This window comes from Trichosurus vulpecula, chromosome 1 (assembly GCF_011100635.1).
Source record: "Trichosurus vulpecula isolate mTriVul1 chromosome 1, mTriVul1.pri, whole genome shotgun sequence".
Lineage (NCBI taxonomy): Eukaryota > Metazoa > Chordata > Mammalia > Diprotodontia > Phalangeridae > Trichosurus > Trichosurus vulpecula.
In genome coordinates this window covers 566,531,902-566,552,893 of record NC_050573.1, presented here as the reverse complement: position 1 = coordinate 566,552,893, position 20,992 = coordinate 566,531,902, and the positions used below count along the sequence as shown (strand labels likewise).

At 37.8% G+C, this 20,992-nt stretch overlaps 1 protein-coding gene across 3 annotated transcripts in view; it reads left to right on the top strand.

The window, feature by feature from the left end:
* ERCC6L2 (ERCC excision repair 6 like 2) overlaps window positions 1–20,992 on the top strand; it is a 219,408-nt gene that overhangs the window by 61,666 nt on the left and 136,750 nt on the right. For all 3 annotated transcript variants that reach the window (XM_036741900.1, XM_036741899.1, XM_036741901.1), the window contains exons 9-11: window positions 551–670; window positions 7,523–7,594; window positions 9,907–10,052. In XM_036741900.1, coding sequence (XP_036597795.1) covers window positions 551–670; window positions 7,523–7,594; window positions 9,907–10,052 — 338 coding nt within the window. The remainder of the gene's footprint in view (window positions 1–550; window positions 671–7,522; window positions 7,595–9,906; window positions 10,053–20,992) is intronic.

Here is a 20,992-nt window from a genome sequence, read left to right as displayed (position 1 = left end):
AGTTTGTAAGCTGCAGATTAAGAGACCCTGTTCTAATTCCTACTTTGTCACTATTTGGCTGTGTGAACCTGGTTAGCTGACCTTAGTGAACATACATTTTTCTCATTGTAAGTTGAAGAGGGGAGAAGAGGTGTTTTTTAATATCTCTTCCAGGTCTAGGATTCTGCTTTTATTGGTCTAGTGGTTTTCTTTTTGTACCTTTTTCTATTCTGATAAAATGTAACATTATGTTGGTTTGCATTTGGTATCATTATACTTTTTAGAAACGATTGGTACTTGATATTGAAAACCTAGAATTAAGGAATTCTAGGGATGATTGATTATATAATAATTTTTGTAAAGTCCAGTGAAACCTTTTATTCCCTGTAATGTCTGATGAGCTAGTGGTCAAATTGCAAAGAGCAATATGTGCAAAGTAATCCATTACTTCGAAACGACACAGTCTGCCATCAGAAGACAAGTTTCATATTCCCAATTTAGTTCATAATGATTAGTGTCTTAAATAAGATTCTTTTATACGCATCCTTTCCACTTCCCCTATTTTCTTTAGGAAATTCATCTCAAAAGGATATGCAATCAAGTTTTTTCCAAATTCAAAGATTTCATGCAGAAGAGTAAGGATGCAGCCTTTGAAACTATTTCTGATCCAAAATACAGTGGCAAAATGAAGGTAAATGTTTTGGGGGGAGTGGAGGAAATTATATAAAATCCAAATCAGCTCATATACTTCCACTTGAACCTCTGGAAAAATTGACTTAAGAATCTGCCTTTATGGGGCAGCTAGGTGGTGCAGTGAGTAGAACATTGGAGTCAGGAGGACCTGTGTTCAAATTTGTCCTGAGACACTTACAAGCTGTGCGATCTTGGGCAAGTCATTTAACCTTGATTGCCTGAAAAAAAAAAAGGATCTGCCTTTATTTCTAACAGGTATCAATCACATCCTTTCGAGAATATACACTATAGGCTTTTCGTTGCTGTTGGTTTGGCTACACCAATACGATAAAAGGATGACACTCATTTACACAGGTAATGGTGTGCCAGTCAGACCTCCAGGTGTGAGTTTTATGGAATTAGACCAAATAATAATAGCGTTCACGTGGAGGACCAAAGATCTAGACTTTCCAAGGGAAATGGGAAGAAAAAAATAGAAGTAGAGGGGGAATAACAGTTTGACTTCAGACTATACCGTAAGTCTCTGATCGCCAAAACTCTTCAATACTGGTTAGAAGTAGAAGAGTGCATCAGTGGGATAGAAGAAGAAACAAGTTCAGTAACCTATTGTTCATTAAACCTGAGGACATGAATTATTTGGGGAAGCGCTGTTTTCGAAAAGCATCCTGTGAAACCTGGAGACTTGTTGGGCAGAAATTAAACTTTGGCCAGGGATTCTTAACCTGGATGTGTCGGAGGCAGAAACCTGCATATACATCTCTCTCTCTCCATCTCTGTCGTTAACAGTTTCAGAGTTTGCTCCAAAGGAACAGTCGAGAATATAAATATGTGCCTCTGTGTGTTAGACTCCTTGAGGGTGAGCGCTGTCGTCTTTGTGCCCTCTGTGTCTCATAGAATCTCTGGTGTCCGTTAGTGGCTAATGTGGTTGTTAGTTGATAGATTGATTCTCAAGAGAATAATTGCAAATCATGAACATCAAAGGAAAGATTCAAGTCAGCACAGTTTTCAGGTTTCGCCTCACATCCAGCAAGTTCATCAAGATGACAAAAGATGGAAATAGTGTTAGAGGAGTACTGGGAAAGACTGGCACACCAATGCGTTGTTAGTAGAGCTGATCATTGGCCCAGGTATTACAGAGAACAGTTGTAATTGTGTGATTGTTGGACCAACAAAGAGCCAACGATTGTGTAATTGTGTGAAAGTGATGAAATGTCCAGATTCCTTGATCCACAGATTCCACTAGGCACGTATTCCAAGGAAGTCAGAGACAGAAGAGTATCAATCACAGTGCTCATCACGTGGGGAATGACTGAGCAAACGGTCACATGCGAAGATAATGGAGTGTTACTGTGTGCCTTCAGAGCTGCAGAACAAAGCTTGTATAATGTATAGTTCAGTAGCCAGAGACAGGGAAACCATCTACACAGTTACTGCAGCAGTGTGAATGGGAAGAAGAAGAAAACAGAAACCCCTCACCCCCGTCTGATCATAAGGCCCAGGGTTCAGCCTCAGAGAAGAGCTGATAAAACGTGTGTGCTCCTTCATCGGGCGATCGGGAGGTGGTGTGGGTGTAGACATTGGCACCCGTGTCTAGACGCGTCTGATGTCTCTGGTGACTTTGCTGAACTTCCCGTCATCTCTTTCCTTCTTTGTTACAGAGAATGCCGTGCTGGATTGAACAAGGGGAGAGATAAATAAAGGGGGTAGAAAAAACAAATGAAAAGATAAAAGTATATTAGATGCCTGTATTGTGCATAAATATATCATAGTTCATCTCCTAGCCAAACAATGTACACGAGGCTAGCAGTGGCATGACCATGGACAAGTTGGTGAAGCTCTCCACGTCCCCGGGAACCCTCTAAGACTGCGGACACTTAACAATATACATTGGGGGGGGGTTCACCTGAAACCCCCTTTTTGGATGAAACGACAAGTCTAGAAAAATTAAAATGTGAACAATTGCTTTGTGCTGTTGAATTTTTTTATCTACAGATCATGTGACTTTTTTATTTCTTTTCTATTTGACTAGTTATTAGAATAGTTCTTCTAGTGTTGAATCATCCTTGCAAGCCCAGTAACATTACAGCTTAGATATAATGAATAGTATTTCGTACATACAGTCTATGATAAATGTCATTGTAATATGTTGCATTTAATATTTATTGTAATGTTCACCTACAGTTCTTTTTCTCTGTCTTATCTTAGTTTGTGTGTCAGGATCATAATTGTCTTACAGGATAACTCAGGTACAATGAAAACAACTTATGTAGCATAGCATAGAAATTGATTGTTCTTTAAATGTTTGATAGTATTCAATTGTAAATCCACTTAGTTGATGAGGTTTTTCTTTGTAAGTTTATTTATAGCTTTTTTAACTTCCCTTTCTGATGTTGCATTTTTGGGTCTTTATGATTGGTTTTGTTCATTTCATTATTTTATGACAGGACTCAGTAGCAGATTGCGTATGTGGGTGATTCTGTTTGACATCGAGATTGTGAGCCTGAGTTACTGGGAGAATGGTGGTGCTCCTGACAATAAGAGGGACATGTAGAGGGTTTGGAGAGAAAGATTATTAGTTCTGTTTTGGACATGTTGAGCTTAAGCTATCTAAAAGCTAAGAAGGTTGATGCAAGGTTGGAAGTTAGGAGAGATATTGGGCTAGATAAATAAATCTGAGAAATATCAGTATACAAACATATGGATCCATGAGGACTGATGAGGTCACCAAGTGAAATAGTATGAGAGGGAGAAGAGTGTCCAGGACATAGTCTTGGGGCACACCCATGGTTAGTGGTCATAGCCTGGATAGATAGAGATCCTTAGACAATACAGTTACAGGTAGGAGGAGAACCAGGAGAGAGCAATGCCATGAAAACCTAGAGGGGACAGTGTCCAAGAAGAGGCAGCCATTTAAAGTGGCAGAGGCTGCAGAAAGGACTAGAAGAATGAGGATTGAGAAAAGGTTAAAAAAAAAAAAAAGATTTGGCATTTAAGAGATAATTGGTAAATTTGGAGAGAGTTTTAGTTGAATGATGGGGTCAGAATACAAAAGGCTTAGAAGAGAGTAAGAGGAGGGAAAGTAGAGGTACCTACTTTAGATTATTCTCTCAAGGAGTTTAGCCATGAGAAGGAAGAGGGATATAGCTAGTGAGGATGGTTGAATCAAGTAAGGTTTTATTTTGTTTTGTTTTTTAAAGAAAAGAGATGTAGGTGTGATTCTCAAGGAGGACCATGACATCAGGAAGATGATGCCATGACTTGCACATGAATTGGATTTAAGTGAGGGAGAGCTTTGCAAGGTCACCAACCTCACTTTCTCCTCCAGAGCCATTTAGGTCCAGTGGCAAGATGGAGACTGAGATGACTGAAGATGGCTCTGAGTTAGTTGTGTTTGTAGGCAACAGGGAAGCAGACGATCGATAGGGTGAGATTGTAGATTAATGAGAAAGTAGGGATGGAGGAGGCCTACTGAGAATAAAAATGGAATGAGATACATGTTTTGTGAGAATTTTATCTTGACAAGACCAAGATGGAGACCAGGATCCTAAACCCAAGAGTCCTGAAAATAAGAGCATTCCCAGACCATCAGTATTACTTCCAGCCAAGTCCCACAGCTTTCTGGAATTGCTATCTGGCAACTGCTTTTATTGGTGCTTCGGTCCCAGTCTGAGAAGCCACAGATACTGAGACTCTGAAAAGAACGTTCTTGACATCACTGGATCTCATTCTGGTGGTTCAACATCAGAAATAGATAATGGTTTAATCTGTTGGAATAAAGTTCCACAAGAGACATTACTGTCTGCTTGGTTGCTGCAACCTAAGCACCATAGGGCTTTTTTATCTGACTTGTAGCTTAAAATTCCTCTGTGTTTTGCCTGCCTCTATTAGAACGTGAGCTCCCTGAGAGTAGGATGTTTTATTTTTCTATTTGTGTCCCCAATGCTTAGTATAATGCTTTGCACATAATACACACTCAATCATTTTCCCCCCCAAGATTACTCATCTGGAAAGGGAGGTGATGATCACAAAAAGGCAGCATGTCTTCAACAAGAGATCATTCCCTACTAACATCATTTCCTTTTTTGATAGAATTAGTAAACTCAGGACTGAAAGGACTGCTTTGTATAGATTTTACCTAGATTTTAGCAAAACTTTCAATAAAATATTTAGTGCACTTCTTGTGGAGCGGATGGAGAAATGTGGACTAGATAGCAATATCGTCAGATGGATTCAGGTCTGATTGGGAGCTGAATTCAAAGATTATTTGTTAATGACTCAATGTCAGCATAGCAGAAGACTCCCAGTGGAATACCAGGGATTTGGGCTTGGACCTCTGCTGTCTTAAGATTTTTGTCAGTAACTTGGAATAAGATTTATAGATGACACAAATCTGGAGTGAGAGCTGACACCCTGGACAAGAGTCAGGATCCAAAAATTTCCTGACATGTCTGGTAGTGATATATGTTATCAGTTTAATGTGGCAGTCAAACAAAAAGCAAACCAAAAAACGAATGTGATCTTGGACGGTATTAAGAGAAGCACAATTTCTAGGAATAGGGAGATGATCCGCCACACTGCCTCAGTCAGATCCCATCCCATCATGGTTTAAGAAAGACATTTTTAAACTTGACTATCCTGAAGAAGATGTTAAGGAGTCTTGAGTCCATGTTATACGAAGATCATGTGAAGAAATTGGACGTGTTTGGTCTAGAGGAGAAAAAACAACTCAGAGAGCTGTGTTGAAATATTTGAAGGACTGTCACATGCAGGAGGGATTAAACTAGTTCTGCTCTACCTCAGAGGGCAGAACCAGCAACAATGGAATTTTGTTTGTAGTGTTTATAGTTGCAGATTAACTATAATTAATCACCATTGACAGAGGCTTAATTGTGATGATTTCTTTTAGTAGTATTAGAAGTAGTAATAGTAATGTCAGTACTAGAACTCACCTTAATATTTCAACAGTCAATTTTTTGGTTTTAGTTATGTCCTCTGAAATTAAAATAACAGTATGTAAGTTAGGATTCTTCATTATTTTCATAATCTTTATTTCTGTAAAGTATGTGTGTGTGTATGTTTTTGCCAAATCTTTTGAAATAAAAGCTATTTAGTTGTTCAGCTGAAGAATGTAGTTGCAATTCTGCAGCTGGCTTTTCATCATGAAAATGTTACAAACTTTAAAAGTTGCACAAGTTTCTGTTTCTTAGCTAGTAAAAGATAATGGTATAGTGGCTTTCATCCATTTAAATTTCAGATATTTATCTCTGATGAAAAAATTTTAATCAGAATGTTTAAATTGCTAAAATATTTATTATGTGAAAGAAGAAGCCTTTATACAGTAGTTTTTTTATTTTTAAAAATAAATTTGCAATAATATCTTTAGTTTTTATATCATCTGCCTTTCTCAGTATGTTGCCGTTCCCCCTTCCAAAAAGACATCCTTTGTAATAAAGAATGAAAAGCAGGGAGAAAATGTAGAGCAGAGTTCACCAACTGTCATTTTTATGTTTGACTCTTATGTCCAGTATGCCACACCTATAGCCCTCTGCCTTTGTGAAGGAACAGAGGTGAGAGGAACATGGAGATGCGTTCTTATATTTCTTCTTTGAGACTGAGCTTGGTCATTATAATTTCACTGCGTTCAGTTTTCACCATTTTATAAATTTTTTTTCTGGTACAGCTTACTTCCTTTTGCATTAGTTCATATATGTTCTCTCAGACTTCTCAGTATTTGTGATTTCTTACAGTACAATACTACTCCTTTACATTCGTGTACTAAAGTTTGTTTGGCCATTCCCTAATGGATGGGTATATACTTGGTTCTGAGTTCCTTGCTATTACAAAAAGTGCTACTGTCAGCATTTTGGTGTGTGTAGAGCTTTTCATTTTGTCATTGAATTCATTGGCATAGGCCCCCTGGTGGAATCTCTGGATCAAAGACAGATGGACCTTTTGGTCACTTCATTGTTCAAGACCAGCATCCTTCACTCTCCTTTTCTGGTTATACATTTCTTTGCTTCACCTGCATAATTCTTGACAGCCTTCTCAGGCCTTGCTGTGTTGCCTTTTTTTAAGTGACTGACAGCTTTAATTCTTTTAAAACTATGGTATTCTGTGACTTTCAGTCACATAATGTCATTAGAAGACTGTTGTTCTTTAAAAGATAGGCTGTTTTAAGAAGCTTATAATTATTAAAAGACTTCCCAACTTCCCAAATGCTCTCTAACCTATTATCTTCCTACCACTGGTATTTTACATAAAGCTCTGGATTATTTGCTTTTTCACTAAAATAGTGTGTGTATGTGCAGATGATTGTTGTTAGGAAGTCAGTGTCAGGTTTAGGAAGCTAGAGCCATAAATAAACAGGAGAGTGAGTAAGGAGGGACTACATCCTTCTCATTGTTTTGAGAACACATGTCTCAAGACATCCAGCCCATGCATATGATGAGAAAATTTCATTAAATATAGAAAATTTTCAGATATTGTATATATTTCTCAAATAATGGAGGAACATTACTTTGCATTTTAGCCCAGTGCTATACTAAGAAAGAAATGGATGTTTTGAAATTAATTTTTCTTTGGACATCTTGTTAAAATATTTGCTCTTAAAAATGAAGTAAATTGCAAGTTTTTAGAAATTTCTACTATTGCCAACATAATTATAATATAATTTGACAGGAAATCTTTAATTCTGTATTTGGAAGGAATAAAATATAATGAAACAGAAGGCTGAGGTTAGGGATATGTGAAAATAATTTCTTAGACATTCTAACATGATAGATAACTCTATATGTATGAATTATACCTTAAGTGGGCACTAGTTAATTGCTATTCTGTGGTTCACTTCCAGGTCCTTCAGCAGCTTTTAAATCATTGCAAAAAAAACAGGGACAAAATTCTTCTTTTCTCCTTTTCTACCAAGGTAAGTAAGTACCTTATGATTTGTATTCATGGCTGACCTCAGCAATAACTCTCGAGACCTAAAAAAGATGACAGCAACAGCTGTTAGCCACGTTTTCTTTTCTATACATCATTGAAAGTGGTAATTAGGTAGGCAGCGTAGTATTTAAAAAGAGATTTGAATCTTCATTACGTCCAGGACATCATCAAAGTTTAAACTCTAAAATATATATAGATAGATGTATAAATAGTTATATACACATCCTTTTCCCCTGTAAAGGCTATTTCTCTCTGTCATTTCTGTAGCTCTGGAATTTTAGAGTCATTTTTTACAGGTGTTTGGAAGGATTTGGAGGAGAGCTCAAGTGAGTCCCTGTTTTCACGCTACCATCTTGGCCTCCCCTCCGCCGCCGCCCCCATAAAGGCTATTTCTAAAAGATCTGTATTATGAAAGTCCCTGATAGTGCTTTACTCATAGTATGTACTTAACAAATAATTATCAATTGACAAAGTCAGTGATAAAAGGCTAGAATAGTATTCTATAGCATAGCAAACATAATTAGGAATATGTAAGTAAATAACATGGTTGATTATTCATACTTCTGAAGTGGAATTCTTTTGGTTTCTTTGTATTTTAAAAATCTACAAAATAACATTTGAAAATGAAAGAACAAAAATGAAAAAAAAAGTCAGCTACCAATTCTTAAACACTTAACTATGGCCAGGCACTGTGCTATGTGCTGAGAGTACAAAGAAAGACAAAAAATCAACGGCTGTTTTCCAGGAGCCCACAATCTAATGGTGGAGACAACTTGTAAACAACTATATGCAAACAAGATATGTGCCAAATAAATTGGAAATAATCTCATGGGAAAAACAGTAGAATTACGATGGATCAAGGAAGGCTTATTGAAATAAGAGGAGATTTTAGCTGAGACTTGAAGGAAGTCAGGAGGCATAGATAGATGAAGAGGGAGAGAATTCTAGCCACAGGAACACTGAAGAGGCTAGTGTCATTGGATCACAGAGTACCCGGCAGTGAATAAGGTGTAAGATGACTGGAGAGGTAGGAGGAGGCCAGGTTATAAAGGACTGGATATGGGGGAAGTTGGAATGAGAAGTTGAGAATGACACCTTGATTGTGAGCTTAGGTGATTGCAAGATTAGTGGTACCCTTCACAATAACAACAAAGTTCAGAAAGCAGGGAGGCTTTGGGGAGAAAAGATAATGAGTTCAGTTTTGAACATGTTGAGTTTCACATATCTATAGGATACTCATTTTGAGAAATCCAGGAGATATTTGTAGATGTGAGACTGGAGGTCAGGAGGCAGGTTAGGACTGCATAAGTAGAATGGAGAATCTTCAGCTGAGAGATAATAATTGAAGCAATGAGAAGTTTTGAGATCACCAGGTGAAACAGTATAGAGGAAAAAAGAGAGAAGGGTCTAGGACAGAGCCCTGTGGAACACCCATAGTCAGCAGGTATGACCTAGAAGACAAAGAGCAAGTTAAGAACACTGAGTAGAAGTAGTTAGGTAGGTAGGAGGTAAACCAGGAGAAAGTGTTGTCACTAAACCCTAGAGAGAAGGAGAAGAGGATGATTATCATTGTCAAAGGCTGCAAAGGTAGTGGAGGCCACCCTTAGAATGAAAGACAGGTTTTGGTGTTCCAAGGCAGAGGCACAGGTGGAGGGACAACAGAATGATCTGAAAAGGGCATTTCAGAATTCATGAACGGAAATGGTGTATTTGAGGGTGATGGTGGAGTGAAGGGGGGAGGGCATCAAAGTTGGGAAACTGGAAGGAAGGTCAGGGTGTTTGAGGGAATATCAGTATATATGTTGAAGTCTCTTAGTATGAAGGAAAGAGTTGGGGAGGAGAGAAAGATTGTGAGCCAGGCACTTAGCTCATTAAAGAAGGAAGGAGAGTGTCCTGGAGGTTGGTGGACAACATTCACTAGAATCATGATTGGGTGATACATATGGATTGAATTAACCTCAAAGGAAGAGGGGTTCCTGGGTGTTATCAGTGGTAGAGCTTGGAAGGGAGACTTTGGAAGTGGAAATTAGGAACACACAATATTCCAACCCTCTACCAAGCTATGTGAGTCAGGTTTTATGATCAAAAGTGCAGCCAGTCCTGGAAAGGATGTCCAAGAAAAATGTGTCATCTGGAAGGAGCTACGTTTTAGTTAAGTACAAGAAGATGTAATATATAATTATAGGAAAGTTCATTTCTAAGTTACAATTAGTAACATTTTCTGTATAATGATTTGATATTTTTTATAACAGGTATTAATATTTCCTTGTTTGCCTGCCTCTTTTTTTTTACCAGTTGCTGGATGTTCTGGAGCAATATTGTATGGCCACTGGGCTAGATTACCGCAGACTTGATGGAAGTACCAAGTCAGAGGAAAGGGTTAAGATAGTGAAAGAATTCAACAGCACACCGGATGTGAACATTTGCCTTGTCTCTACAATGTAAGAGAATTAATTTTATAACTTAGTTTTTACCTAATTATTTTGTAATGTTGTAGGGCCAACTTTCTAAATCAGCTGTCCCTGGATCAGTATTTTGTCCAGCGACATTAATTTGTATAGTTCCTTTCTGTGAATCCAAATACCTAAAGGAGAATGGACTGTAACATAGGGAATCTTTTAGTTTATAGTTTTAATGATAGTAGTTTAAGATTTACAAAGTACTTTCCTTTAAACAATCTTGTTAGGTTGGTAGTAGAAGCATTTTTGTGTTAGATTTACAGATGTGGAAACTAAGGAACAGAGCTCAGTGTCATGCAAACTGTTTGGTATCAGAACTGAGACTTGAATTTAGATCTGTTTTGACTACAAGTCCAACACTGTTTCCACTGTGTTTTGCTGTAAATTCTATAAAAGGTAAGCCTTACTTACTTTTTTAAGCAACTTTCATTTATTTAATTCATTTTTGCTCTAGCAGTTTAAAAAGGCAGAGGCAAAGTTGTGGTCTGTAGTTAATGCCTGCTAGCGGTGTATTTGACCGGATTATTCCGCTCTTGAAGTTTCCTCTCAATTGTTAGGTATTTTCCTGCTCAGTAGTTCTGTCGTTAATCTGCTCTGACTCACCCAAGGTCACAGAACCAGTATATGTCAGAAATGGGACTCGAAACCAGGCCGTCTTGACTGGACAGTGGGACTCCTCCCCTTGCTCTATCTCAATGCCCCAGCAAACTCGCAGAGACTGTAAATTGGACAGAGAAAGTTCTTTCTTGCAAGTTGCCCATATCAGTGAAATCACAGGACAGCCTCCCCAAATCTTTTCCCTACCCCCCTAGAAAAGAATTATACTTTGCCTATCTTATTCTCTGTAAATTTTGGAAAGGTTTTTGGCCAAAAGAAACAAATTCTGATTTGAAAAACAGTTTGCAATCAGGTTGTATATTTCTATCAGATTTTCCACACTTGCACTTTAATTATATATTCTTTCTTCTTTTTATTTTTCTCCTGTCACCCTTCCTCCTTCTTCTCCAACTTCTTTCTCCAGAATTAGAGCTCCAGCAATCAGATCAGTCAGCAAGTATTTATTACGCTCCTGCTCTGTGCCTGTCACTGAGCTAGGCGCTGAGAATACAAATGTAATGACTGAAACAGTTGCTACTGTCAAGCTTACACTCTAATGGAAAGTGTCAGAGTGGGAGGGGTGTGTCCTATGGTGATCAAATTAAAATGGCATTTGCCAAAAGATTTTGAAACAAATTGAAAGCAGTTCATAGAATTAAAACAAATGTGCAACCTGAGAATTTAAATTATTAACAGGACGCATGTGTGTTAAATGCAGCAGAAAAGCAGGCGTCCGTTACATTGATTCCTGAAGCTGAGCATTTGACTGAGCTCTGAGATTCCTGGGTGGGGGAGGGAATAAGCGTGTATCAAGTGCCAGGCATTGTGCTCAATACTTTACAAATGCTGTCTTTTGGTCTTTACAGCAACTCTGGAAGGTTAGTGCTTATTACCATCCCCATTTTACTGATGAGCAAATTGAGGCCAAACAGAGGCTAAGTGACTTGCCCAGGGTCCCACAGTTCTTAAGAGTCTGAGGTCAGATTTGAATTCAGGTCTTTCTGACTTCAGGTCCAGCTTTCTATCCACTGAGCCATGTAGTTCTTATCTGGCAAAAAGAAATATAAAATATATAAATATAAATAAAAGTATAAATATATAAAATATAAAAAAGTTTTTCTGACATGGAATTCTAAAGGGAAACTTTCATAAGATCTCTTCTGCAAAAGGTTAGGACATAAGATTACATCTCAGTGACTATTCCTTTTCTGAACTAACCAGTTTCTGTCGAGGACATCACCATCCTTCCATGTGCCTAGCTTCTTAATCTCAGCGTCATCTTTGATGTCGGCCAGCATGAATTTACCTCTGCCCAAAAAAGTGCTCCAACTGGTACGTGGACCAGCAGTGGAACTTTGAGAAAGTGCTAGAGGTATTAAATTACTGTCAGCGAAAGCAGAATGTGTGAAGTTAGTATGTGATTAAGTCATGCTTCAAGACTGTGGTAGGCAATGTGTTCATTCGTGTGATCTTTTGGGAAGCAGTGAGTCATTGCGTGGGAGTTAATGTGGTGTCGCGGGAAGAGTATTGCTCATTCTGGATCCTGAGCCAGTTGAGAGGTGTTACCTGCCTTTTGGATCTTGGAAGAATTAGAGACACAGAGGATAGGAACTTGGGTTTTAATGATGGCTGGTATGTTAGTATGCAGTAGATATTGTCTGGGTCCCAAGTACTGATTTCCAATGTAGATAAATGAATGTTGGCAGCGGTGGGGAGGGGGGGCTATAATGGGGAACCTGTAGATTCTATACAAGTGATCGACCCAGTTATTGGGCTTTGTTGCTATTCAGTCTGTCTTATTTCTTATGTTTCATTGATATCTTTTGTTGATTCCCCAGTATCTATGTCCACCCTGTCTTGTGGAACCCTCCCTTGTAACAAAGAAAATTGGCTAAGCAAAACCGGTAGTAACAGAATAGACAGCATTCTGCTCCCAGTGCCCCAACCCTCCTTCACAGGGAAGGAATTTGACTCCCATCTGTTTTCCGAGTTTGTTCATTTCATTTAATCTGAGTTCAGCTGCTTTTTCAGCTTTTTTTTTTAGTTTTTTTGTTTTTATTTATGTGATTGTAGTCTGGCATTTTTCTGCTGGTTCTACTTTCTTAGCTCCACAACAACTTATGTCTTGCCATTTTCCTAAGAATTCTTTATATCCATTGTTCCTTATGGTATAGTAATGTTTCATTCATATACCACGGTTTGTTCATTCCCCAGTCACTGGACTCCCTCTCTTTATTCCTGCCTTCTTCCTTCTGTGCCACAAAAACAATTGCTATGAATATTTTTGGGTATGTCACACTTCTTTCTGTCTTTTAATTTCTTTGAGTACATGCCCAACAGTGGGATATCTAGGTCAAGGGATATGAACCATTTAGGGACTTTCGATTTTTTTCAGAGTTGTTCTTCTGTAAGGCTGGGGAGAGCAATGCGGGGCAGAATAAGCCTTAATGTAGCACATGTAATATGCCGGGTTTAAATGCTTTTTAAAAAGATTGTCCATTTGATCATCACGATGGCCTTGAGAGATAGGCCTGAGGAAATTGAAGCAAACAGAGGTCAGATGACTTGCCCAGGGTCACACAGCTATTAAGTCAAATTTGAACTCAGATCTTCCTGGCTCCGGGCCCAGTGTTCCATCTGCTGCTCTACCAGCTGAACCAACTTTCACTAATTCACAAAGAGGCCTATTCACCGAATGAACGGGTGTAGTCTCACTCAAAGTGAGCCCCTGAAAAGGCCTTCGCTTAAAAAGGCCAAGGTCTCCCACGGCACCCCGGGCCATCTCTAGTCGTCCTGATCGATATCTAGCCCCTGGACCCAGAGGGCTCTGGAGGAGAAGGTGAGGCTGGTGACCTTGCCCAGCCCTCCCTCACTCAGATGAGAGTCCACTGCGAGTCATGGCATCATCTCCCCAATGTCAAAACGAAGGACCAGCCACACAATTCACAGAGTGACTAAAAGCGTAGTATACCAATAAAACAATACTCAGTAAACATTTTTTAGTCACCTGCTATATGCCAGGCACCGTGATAAGCTCTGGAAATATGAATATGAAAAAGAAAGATTGTCCCTACCCTCGAGGAACATACAGGGGAAACGTGAGGGAAGGCAACACGTAAAGGAAGGCTGAAAAACAGCAGTGGAGGGAGCAGCTGGATGGGTGGGGGAGGGTTTGGAGAAATCCAAAATGAAGGTAACCAGAGAAGGCAAAGAAGTCCAAAATGAGTGCAGCAAGGGGAAGACGTCTAACTTTCTACAGCTCCCCTCTTGTCATCTATTTCCAGCTTTTGTCATATTTGCCAATTTTTTGGTTTGTAATGAGTTTTTTTAAATTTGCATTTCTCGTATTAGTAATTTGGACTAATCTTTAACATGTTTTTTTTTTTAAGAAGCATTTTATTTTATTTTTGAGGGGGGGAAGGCAGGGCAATTGGGGTTAAGTGACTTGCCCAAGGTCACACAGCTAGTAAGTGTGTCAGGTGTCTGAGGCTAGATTTGAACTCAGGTCCTCCTGACTCCACGGCCAGTGCTCTACTCATTGCGCCACCTAGCTGCCCCTAACATGGTTTTTGATAGCAATTTGTTTGAAAACTTTTTGTCATATCCTTTCACGGCTTTTTTATTGGGGAATGATTCTTGGCTTTAGCATATATTTTGCTTTAGACTTCCATAGATCTTGAGTATTGGACTTTTATCAGAGATGTTTGATTGTAAAGATTTTTTTTCCCCAGTTGACAATTATGCTTTTTTTCCTAACCATGAGAGGCAGCATGGCTTAATAGAGAGCTAGCCTGGGAGCCTGGGTGAGCTAATTTCAACTTCTCCCTCTTGAAACATACTGGTTATGTGACCGCAGGCAGACATCTTAACCTTTGTTAAAGTTTCTTCATCTATAAAAGGGATGCTAGCAGCGCATACCTCCCAGGGTTGTTGTGAGGGTGCAGGGAGATAATATTTGTAAAGCACTTTATAAATGCTAGTTATTATTATAGTAACTGTATAACCCTGGGCAAGTTCCTCAGCCTCTGGTTCCTAGACATTTCTGGGATCAATAAGCTCCAGAGAATGTTCTGTTCTGCATTAGTAAAGGATGTTCCTAACCAGTAGTATCTTACACAGATGAATCACACAGGTCTCCAAAAACACCCAAAACCCCAGATATATTGATTTTGTTTGTAAAAAAAAATTTTAATTATTTTAAGCAGTTGAAATTGTCTCTTATCTTTATCTGCCCTGTGTTTGATTAAGAATCCCACCACATTCCCAATCCCACCTGCCTTTATTTTTCATTACTACCTTGCCCCACTCCCTTCACCGATATAAACCCTCCCATGTAACAAAGATAAATTGTTAGAAAAAAACATGTCCACACTTCTGTCATATATGACAACGTATGCTTCAATCTATACTGATCGTCCTCTAATTCCCTCCTGAGAGGTGGAAAACATGTTTTATTTTCAATCCTCTGAAGGCGTGATTGTTGATTTAATCATGGTTCTGAAGACTTTTAATTTTGTTTTCCTTACTTTATTATCAACAAGCATCAATTTTCTCTCTTCACTGAAAAAAAAAGTCTTCAAAACAAATATGGAGTGTTAAGTGAAACAAATTCCCATTATCAGAAATATGACTCATCTTGGTTCTTGAGTTCATCACCTCAGTGTCTGAATATGGAGTAACCTTGGTCCTCTGGAATTTTGTTTGGTCATTGCATTGATCGGAGTTCGGGAGCCTTTCAGAGATGTTTGTCTTTACGGTGTTGACATCATACAACTTGCTCTTCTGGTTCTTACTTCATTTTGTATCAGTTCTTAGAAATTCCTCCCAAGTTTCTCTGAAACCTTTGCTTTTATCATTTCTTATGATGCAGATATATTCCAGTGCCATGATGTTCATCCATTCTCCAGATGATGAACACTCGTTAGTTTCCACTGCAAAAAGAGCTGCTAAAAAATTTTTTGTACACATAGGACCATTTCCTTTTTTTCATCTCTTTGAGGTATAGCCTACTAGAGGCATTGGTAGCTCTTTATGTATAAACTTTTTACGTAACTAAAATTGACTATTTTGTCTTCTGTGTTACTTTCCACCACATTTGGTTGTGAACTTTTCCTCTGTCCATAGATCCAAGAGGAAATTTCTTCCTTGCCCCTTTAAATTGTTTATGGTGTAACTTTATATCTAGGTCATATATCCATTGAGAACTTATTGTGGTATATGGTATGAGATATTGGTCGAACTCTTACTTCTCCCACATGGTCTTTCACTTTTCCCAACAGTTTTTGTCCCCCAGTAGTTGGGGACTTCGGTTATGTTAAATACTGGGTCACTAAATTCATTTGCCTCTGTAGCTTGTATACTTAATCTGTTCTGAACAACCTCTATTTTTGTTTTTTAGTACATATTTTTTTTTCTTTATTTATTTTTAGTTTACCACACACGGTTCTACATAGTTTTGAGTTCCAGTTTTTCTCCCCTCCCTCCCCCCTCCCTCCGCAAGATGGCATGAAGTCTCATATAACTGTCATGTATAACTTCGCATTGAATTAATTTATGCTCTAGTCAAGTCGTGGAGAAGAATTTTGACCAATGGAATGAATCATGAGAAAGAAGAAACAGAACCAAAAAAAAAAAAAAAACAAAAAAAAAAACCAAAAAAAACCCCCAAAAACAAAAACAAAAGAGAAGCAGAAAAGGCGAGCATGTAGTGTGCCTCAGTCTGTATTCAAACTTCGCAGTTCTTTCTCTGAATGAAGATAGCATTCTCCATCGTGAGTCCCCTGGAGTTGTCCTTGCCCCTTTAGGTTGCTGAGAGAAGTGCAGTATGTCAGGTTTGGTCCTCACGGAATCCACATATCTGTGGCTGTGCACAACGTTCTCCTGGCTCTGCTCCGCTCACTCAGCATTATGTCGTGTAGGTTTTTCCAGGTTGTTATGAAGTCTGCATCATCCCCATTTCTTATGCCACAATAGTATTCCATCACCTTCATATACCACAGCTTGTTTAGCCATTCCCCAATTGATGGGCATCCCTTTGATTTCCAATTCTTGGCTACCACAAAGAGAGCTGCTATAAATATTCTTGTACATATGGGTCCTTTTCCCGCTTGCGTGATTTCTTTGGGATACAACCCTAGAAGTGGTATTACTGGGTCAAAGGGTATGAACATTTCTATAGCCCTTTGGGCATAGTTCCACACCGCCCTCCAAAATGGCTGGATCAGCTCGCAACTCCACCAGCAATGCAACAATGTTCCAATTTCCCCACATCCTTTCCAGCATTTATCATTCTCCTGATTTGTTATTTTAGCCAATCTGACAGGAGAGATGTGGTATCTAAGAGTTGTTTTGATTTGCATTTCTCTAATCAGCAGCGATCCAGAGCATTTTTCCATATGCCTGTAGATAGCTTTAATTTCTTCCTCTGAAAACTGCCTGTTCATATCCTTTGACCATTTCTCAATTGGGGAATGGCTTGTATTCCTATATAGTTGGCCCAGTTCCCTGTATATTTTAGAGATGAGGCCTTTATCAGAGATACTAGTTGCAAAGATTTTCTCCCAATTTTCTGCTTCCCTCCTAATTCTTGTTGCATTGGCTTTTTTTGTACAAAAACATTTCAATTTGACATAATCAAAATTATCCATTTTGCATTTTGTAATGCTCTCTATCTCTTGTTGGGTCATGAATTCTTTACTTTTCCACAAATCTGATAAGTAAACTATTCCTTGCTTTCCCAAATTACTTAGAGTATCAACTTTTACTCCTAAATCATGAACCCATTTTGACTTTATTTTGGTATATGGTGTAAGATATTGGTCTATGCCTAGTTTTTGCCCTACCATTTTCCAATTTTCCCAACAGTTTTTGTGAAATAGTGAACTATTAACCCAGAAACTGGCTTCTTTGGGTTTATCAAAGAGTAGATTGCTAAACTTGTTGATTTCACCTACTTGTGTACCTATCCTATTCCACTGATCCACACCCCTGTTTCTTAACCAGTACCAGGCAGTTTTGATGACTGCTGCTGTGTAGTACAGTTTAATATCTGGTGTGGCTAAACCACCATCTCTAGCATGTCTTTTCATTAATATCCTAGATACTCTACACCTCTTGTTTTTCCAAATGAATTTTGTTATTATTTTGTCCAGCTCAGTAAAAAAATTTTTTGGTAGTTCGATTGGTATGGCACTGAATAGATAGATTAATTTAGGTAAAATTGTCATTTTTATTATATTAGCTCGGCCTAACCATGAGCAACTGATATTTCTCCATTTATTTAGATCTGATTTTATTCACGTGAAAAGTGTTTCATAGTTATGTTCATATAGGCCCTGGGTTTGTCTTGGCAAATAGACTCCCAAATATTTTATAGTGCCTTCAGTAACTTTGAATGGAATTTCTCTTTCTATCTCTTGCTGTTGGGCTTTGTCAGTAATGTATAGGAATGCTGAGGATTTATGTGGGTTTATTTTATGTCCTGCAACTTTGCTAAAGTTGTTTATTATTTCAAGTAGTTTTTTATTGATTCTCTAGGATTCTCTAGATAAATCATCATATCATCTGCAAAAAGTGATAATTTAGTTTCTTCTTTTCCTATTCTAATTCCTTCAATTTCTTTTTCTTCTCTTATTGCTACAGCTAATGTTTCTAGAACCAAATTGAATAATAGGGGTGATAATGGACATCCTTGTTTCACCCCTGATCTTATTGGGAATGCATCTAGTTTATCCCCATTACAAATAATGCTTGTTGATGGTTTTAGGTAGATGCTATTTATAATTTTGAGGAGGGTTCCCCTTATTCCTATGCTTTCTAGTGTTTTTAATAGGAATGGCTGTTGTACTTTGTCAAAGGCGTTTTCTGTGTCTATTGAGATGATCATATGGTTTTTGCTAGTTTTGTTGTTGATATGGTCAATTATGCTAATATTTTTCCTAATATTGAACCAGCCTTGCATTCCTGGAATAAATCCTACCTGGTCATGGTGTATTATTCTCGTAATGAGCTGCTGCAATCTTTTTGCTAATATTTTATTTAAAATTTTTGCATCAATATTCATTAGAGAAATTGGTCTATAATTTTCTTTCTCTGTTTTAACTCTACCTGGTTTGGGTATTAGTACCATATTTGTGTCATAAAAAGAATTTGGTAGGACTCCTTCTTCACCTATTTTCCCCAATAGTCTACAAAGTATTGGAATTGGTTGTTCTTTAAATGTTTGATAGAATTCACATGTAAAACCATCTGGCCCTGGAGATTTTTTCCTAGGGAGTTCGTTGATGGCCTGCTGAATTTCTTTTTCTGATATGGGGTCATTAAGAAATTTCACTTCCTTCTCTGTTAGTCTGGGCAGTTTATGTTTTTGTAGATATTCATCCATATCTCTAAGGTTGTCAAATTTATGGGCATACAATTGGGCAAAATAATTCCTAATTATTGTTTTGATTTCCTCTTCATTAGAGGTGACCTCACCCTTTTCATTTTTTATACTAGTAATTTGATTTTCTTCTTTCTTTTTTTTAATCAAATTGGCCAAAGGTTTGTCAATTTTATTGTTTTTTTCATAAAACCAGCTCTTTGTTTTATTTATTAATTCAATAGTTTTCTTGGTTTCAATTTTATTAATCTCTCCTTTGATTTTCAGTATTTCTAATTTGGTATTTAATTGGGGGTTTTCAATTTGCTCTTTTTCTAGCTTTTTCAGCTGTATGCCCAGATCATTGATCTCCTCTTTCCCTATTTTATTCATGTAGGCATTTAGAGATATAAAACTTCCCCTAAGAACTGCTTTTGCTGCATCCCATAAGTTTTGGTATGTTGTTTCATTATTGTCATTCTCTTGAATGAAATTATTAATTGTTTCTCTGATTTGTTCTTTGGCCCACTCACTCTTTAGAATTAAATTATTTAGTTTCCAATTAGTTTTTAGCTTATTTTTCCATGGTACTTTATTAAAAATTATTCTTATTGCATCATGATCTGAGAAGGATGCATTGACTACTTCTGCTTTTCTGCACTGGATTGTGAGGTTTTTATGCCCTAGTACATGGTCAGTTTTTGAGTATGTGCCATGTACTTTTGAGAAGAAAGTATATTCCTTTTTATCCCCGTTGAGTTTTCTCCAGAGGTCTATCATATGTGCCTTTTCTAAAATTCTGTTTACCTCCTTCACTTTTTTCTTATTTATTTTGAGGTTAGATTTATCAAGTTCAGAAAGGGGGAGGTTTAGGTCTCCCAATATTATAGTTTTGCTGTCTATTTCTTCCTGTAACTCCCTTAACCTCTCCTCTAAGAATTTGTATGCCTTACCACTTGGTGCATATATGTTAAGCAATGATATTGCTTCATTGTTTATGGTGCCTTTTAGCAGGATATAATGTCCTTCCTTATCTCTTTTAATTAGATCTATCTTTACTTTTGCTTTGTCTGAGATTAGGATTGCTACACCTGCTTTTTTTACTTTAGCTGAGGCACAATATATTTTACTCCAGCCTTTTACCTTAACCCTATGTGTATCCCCCTGTTTCAGATGCGTTTCTTGTAAACAGCATATCGTAGGATTATGGTTTTTAATCCATTCTGCTATCTGCTTCTGTTTTGTGAGAATGTTCATCCCCTGCACGTTCAGGGTTATGATTTCTATCTGTGTCTTTTTCTCCATCCTAATTCCCCCTGTTTATGCTTTTATTTCTCCCTTTCCCCTTCTCCTCCCCAACAAAGTTTTGCTTTTGACCGCCGCTTTCCTCAGTTAACCCTCCCTCTTTATTCCCCTCCCTTATCTTTCCTTTACCCACTTGCTACTTCTCCTCTTCCTTCTGCCCTCCCCCCTCCATTTTTCCCCCCTTTCCCTCCCACTTCCCGTAGGACAAGTTAGATTTCTAAACTTATCAGAGTATGTTATTCCCTTCTTGAACTAGATCAGATGACAGTAAAGCTCAGATACTGCTCTTCTCCCTCCCTTCTTTCCCTCTACTATAATATGTTTTTGTGCCACTTCCTTTGGTGTAATTTACCCTTTTCTACTACCTCCTTACCACTTCCCTCATAGCCCTCCCTTTATATCTCTTATTTATATTTTATATCTTTACATCGGTTAATTTATACAGGCATTCACAACCTATGTATATCCCTTTCATTTGTCATAATAGTTTTACCATTCACAAGAATGACTTATATATGTATATGTGTATATATATATATATATATATATATATATATATATATATATATATACATAAAAAAACATACATAAGATGATATAATCCCACATAAAAATGTAACCAACCTAAGCTTATTGGTTAATGAAGTTTGTGGGGTTTTTC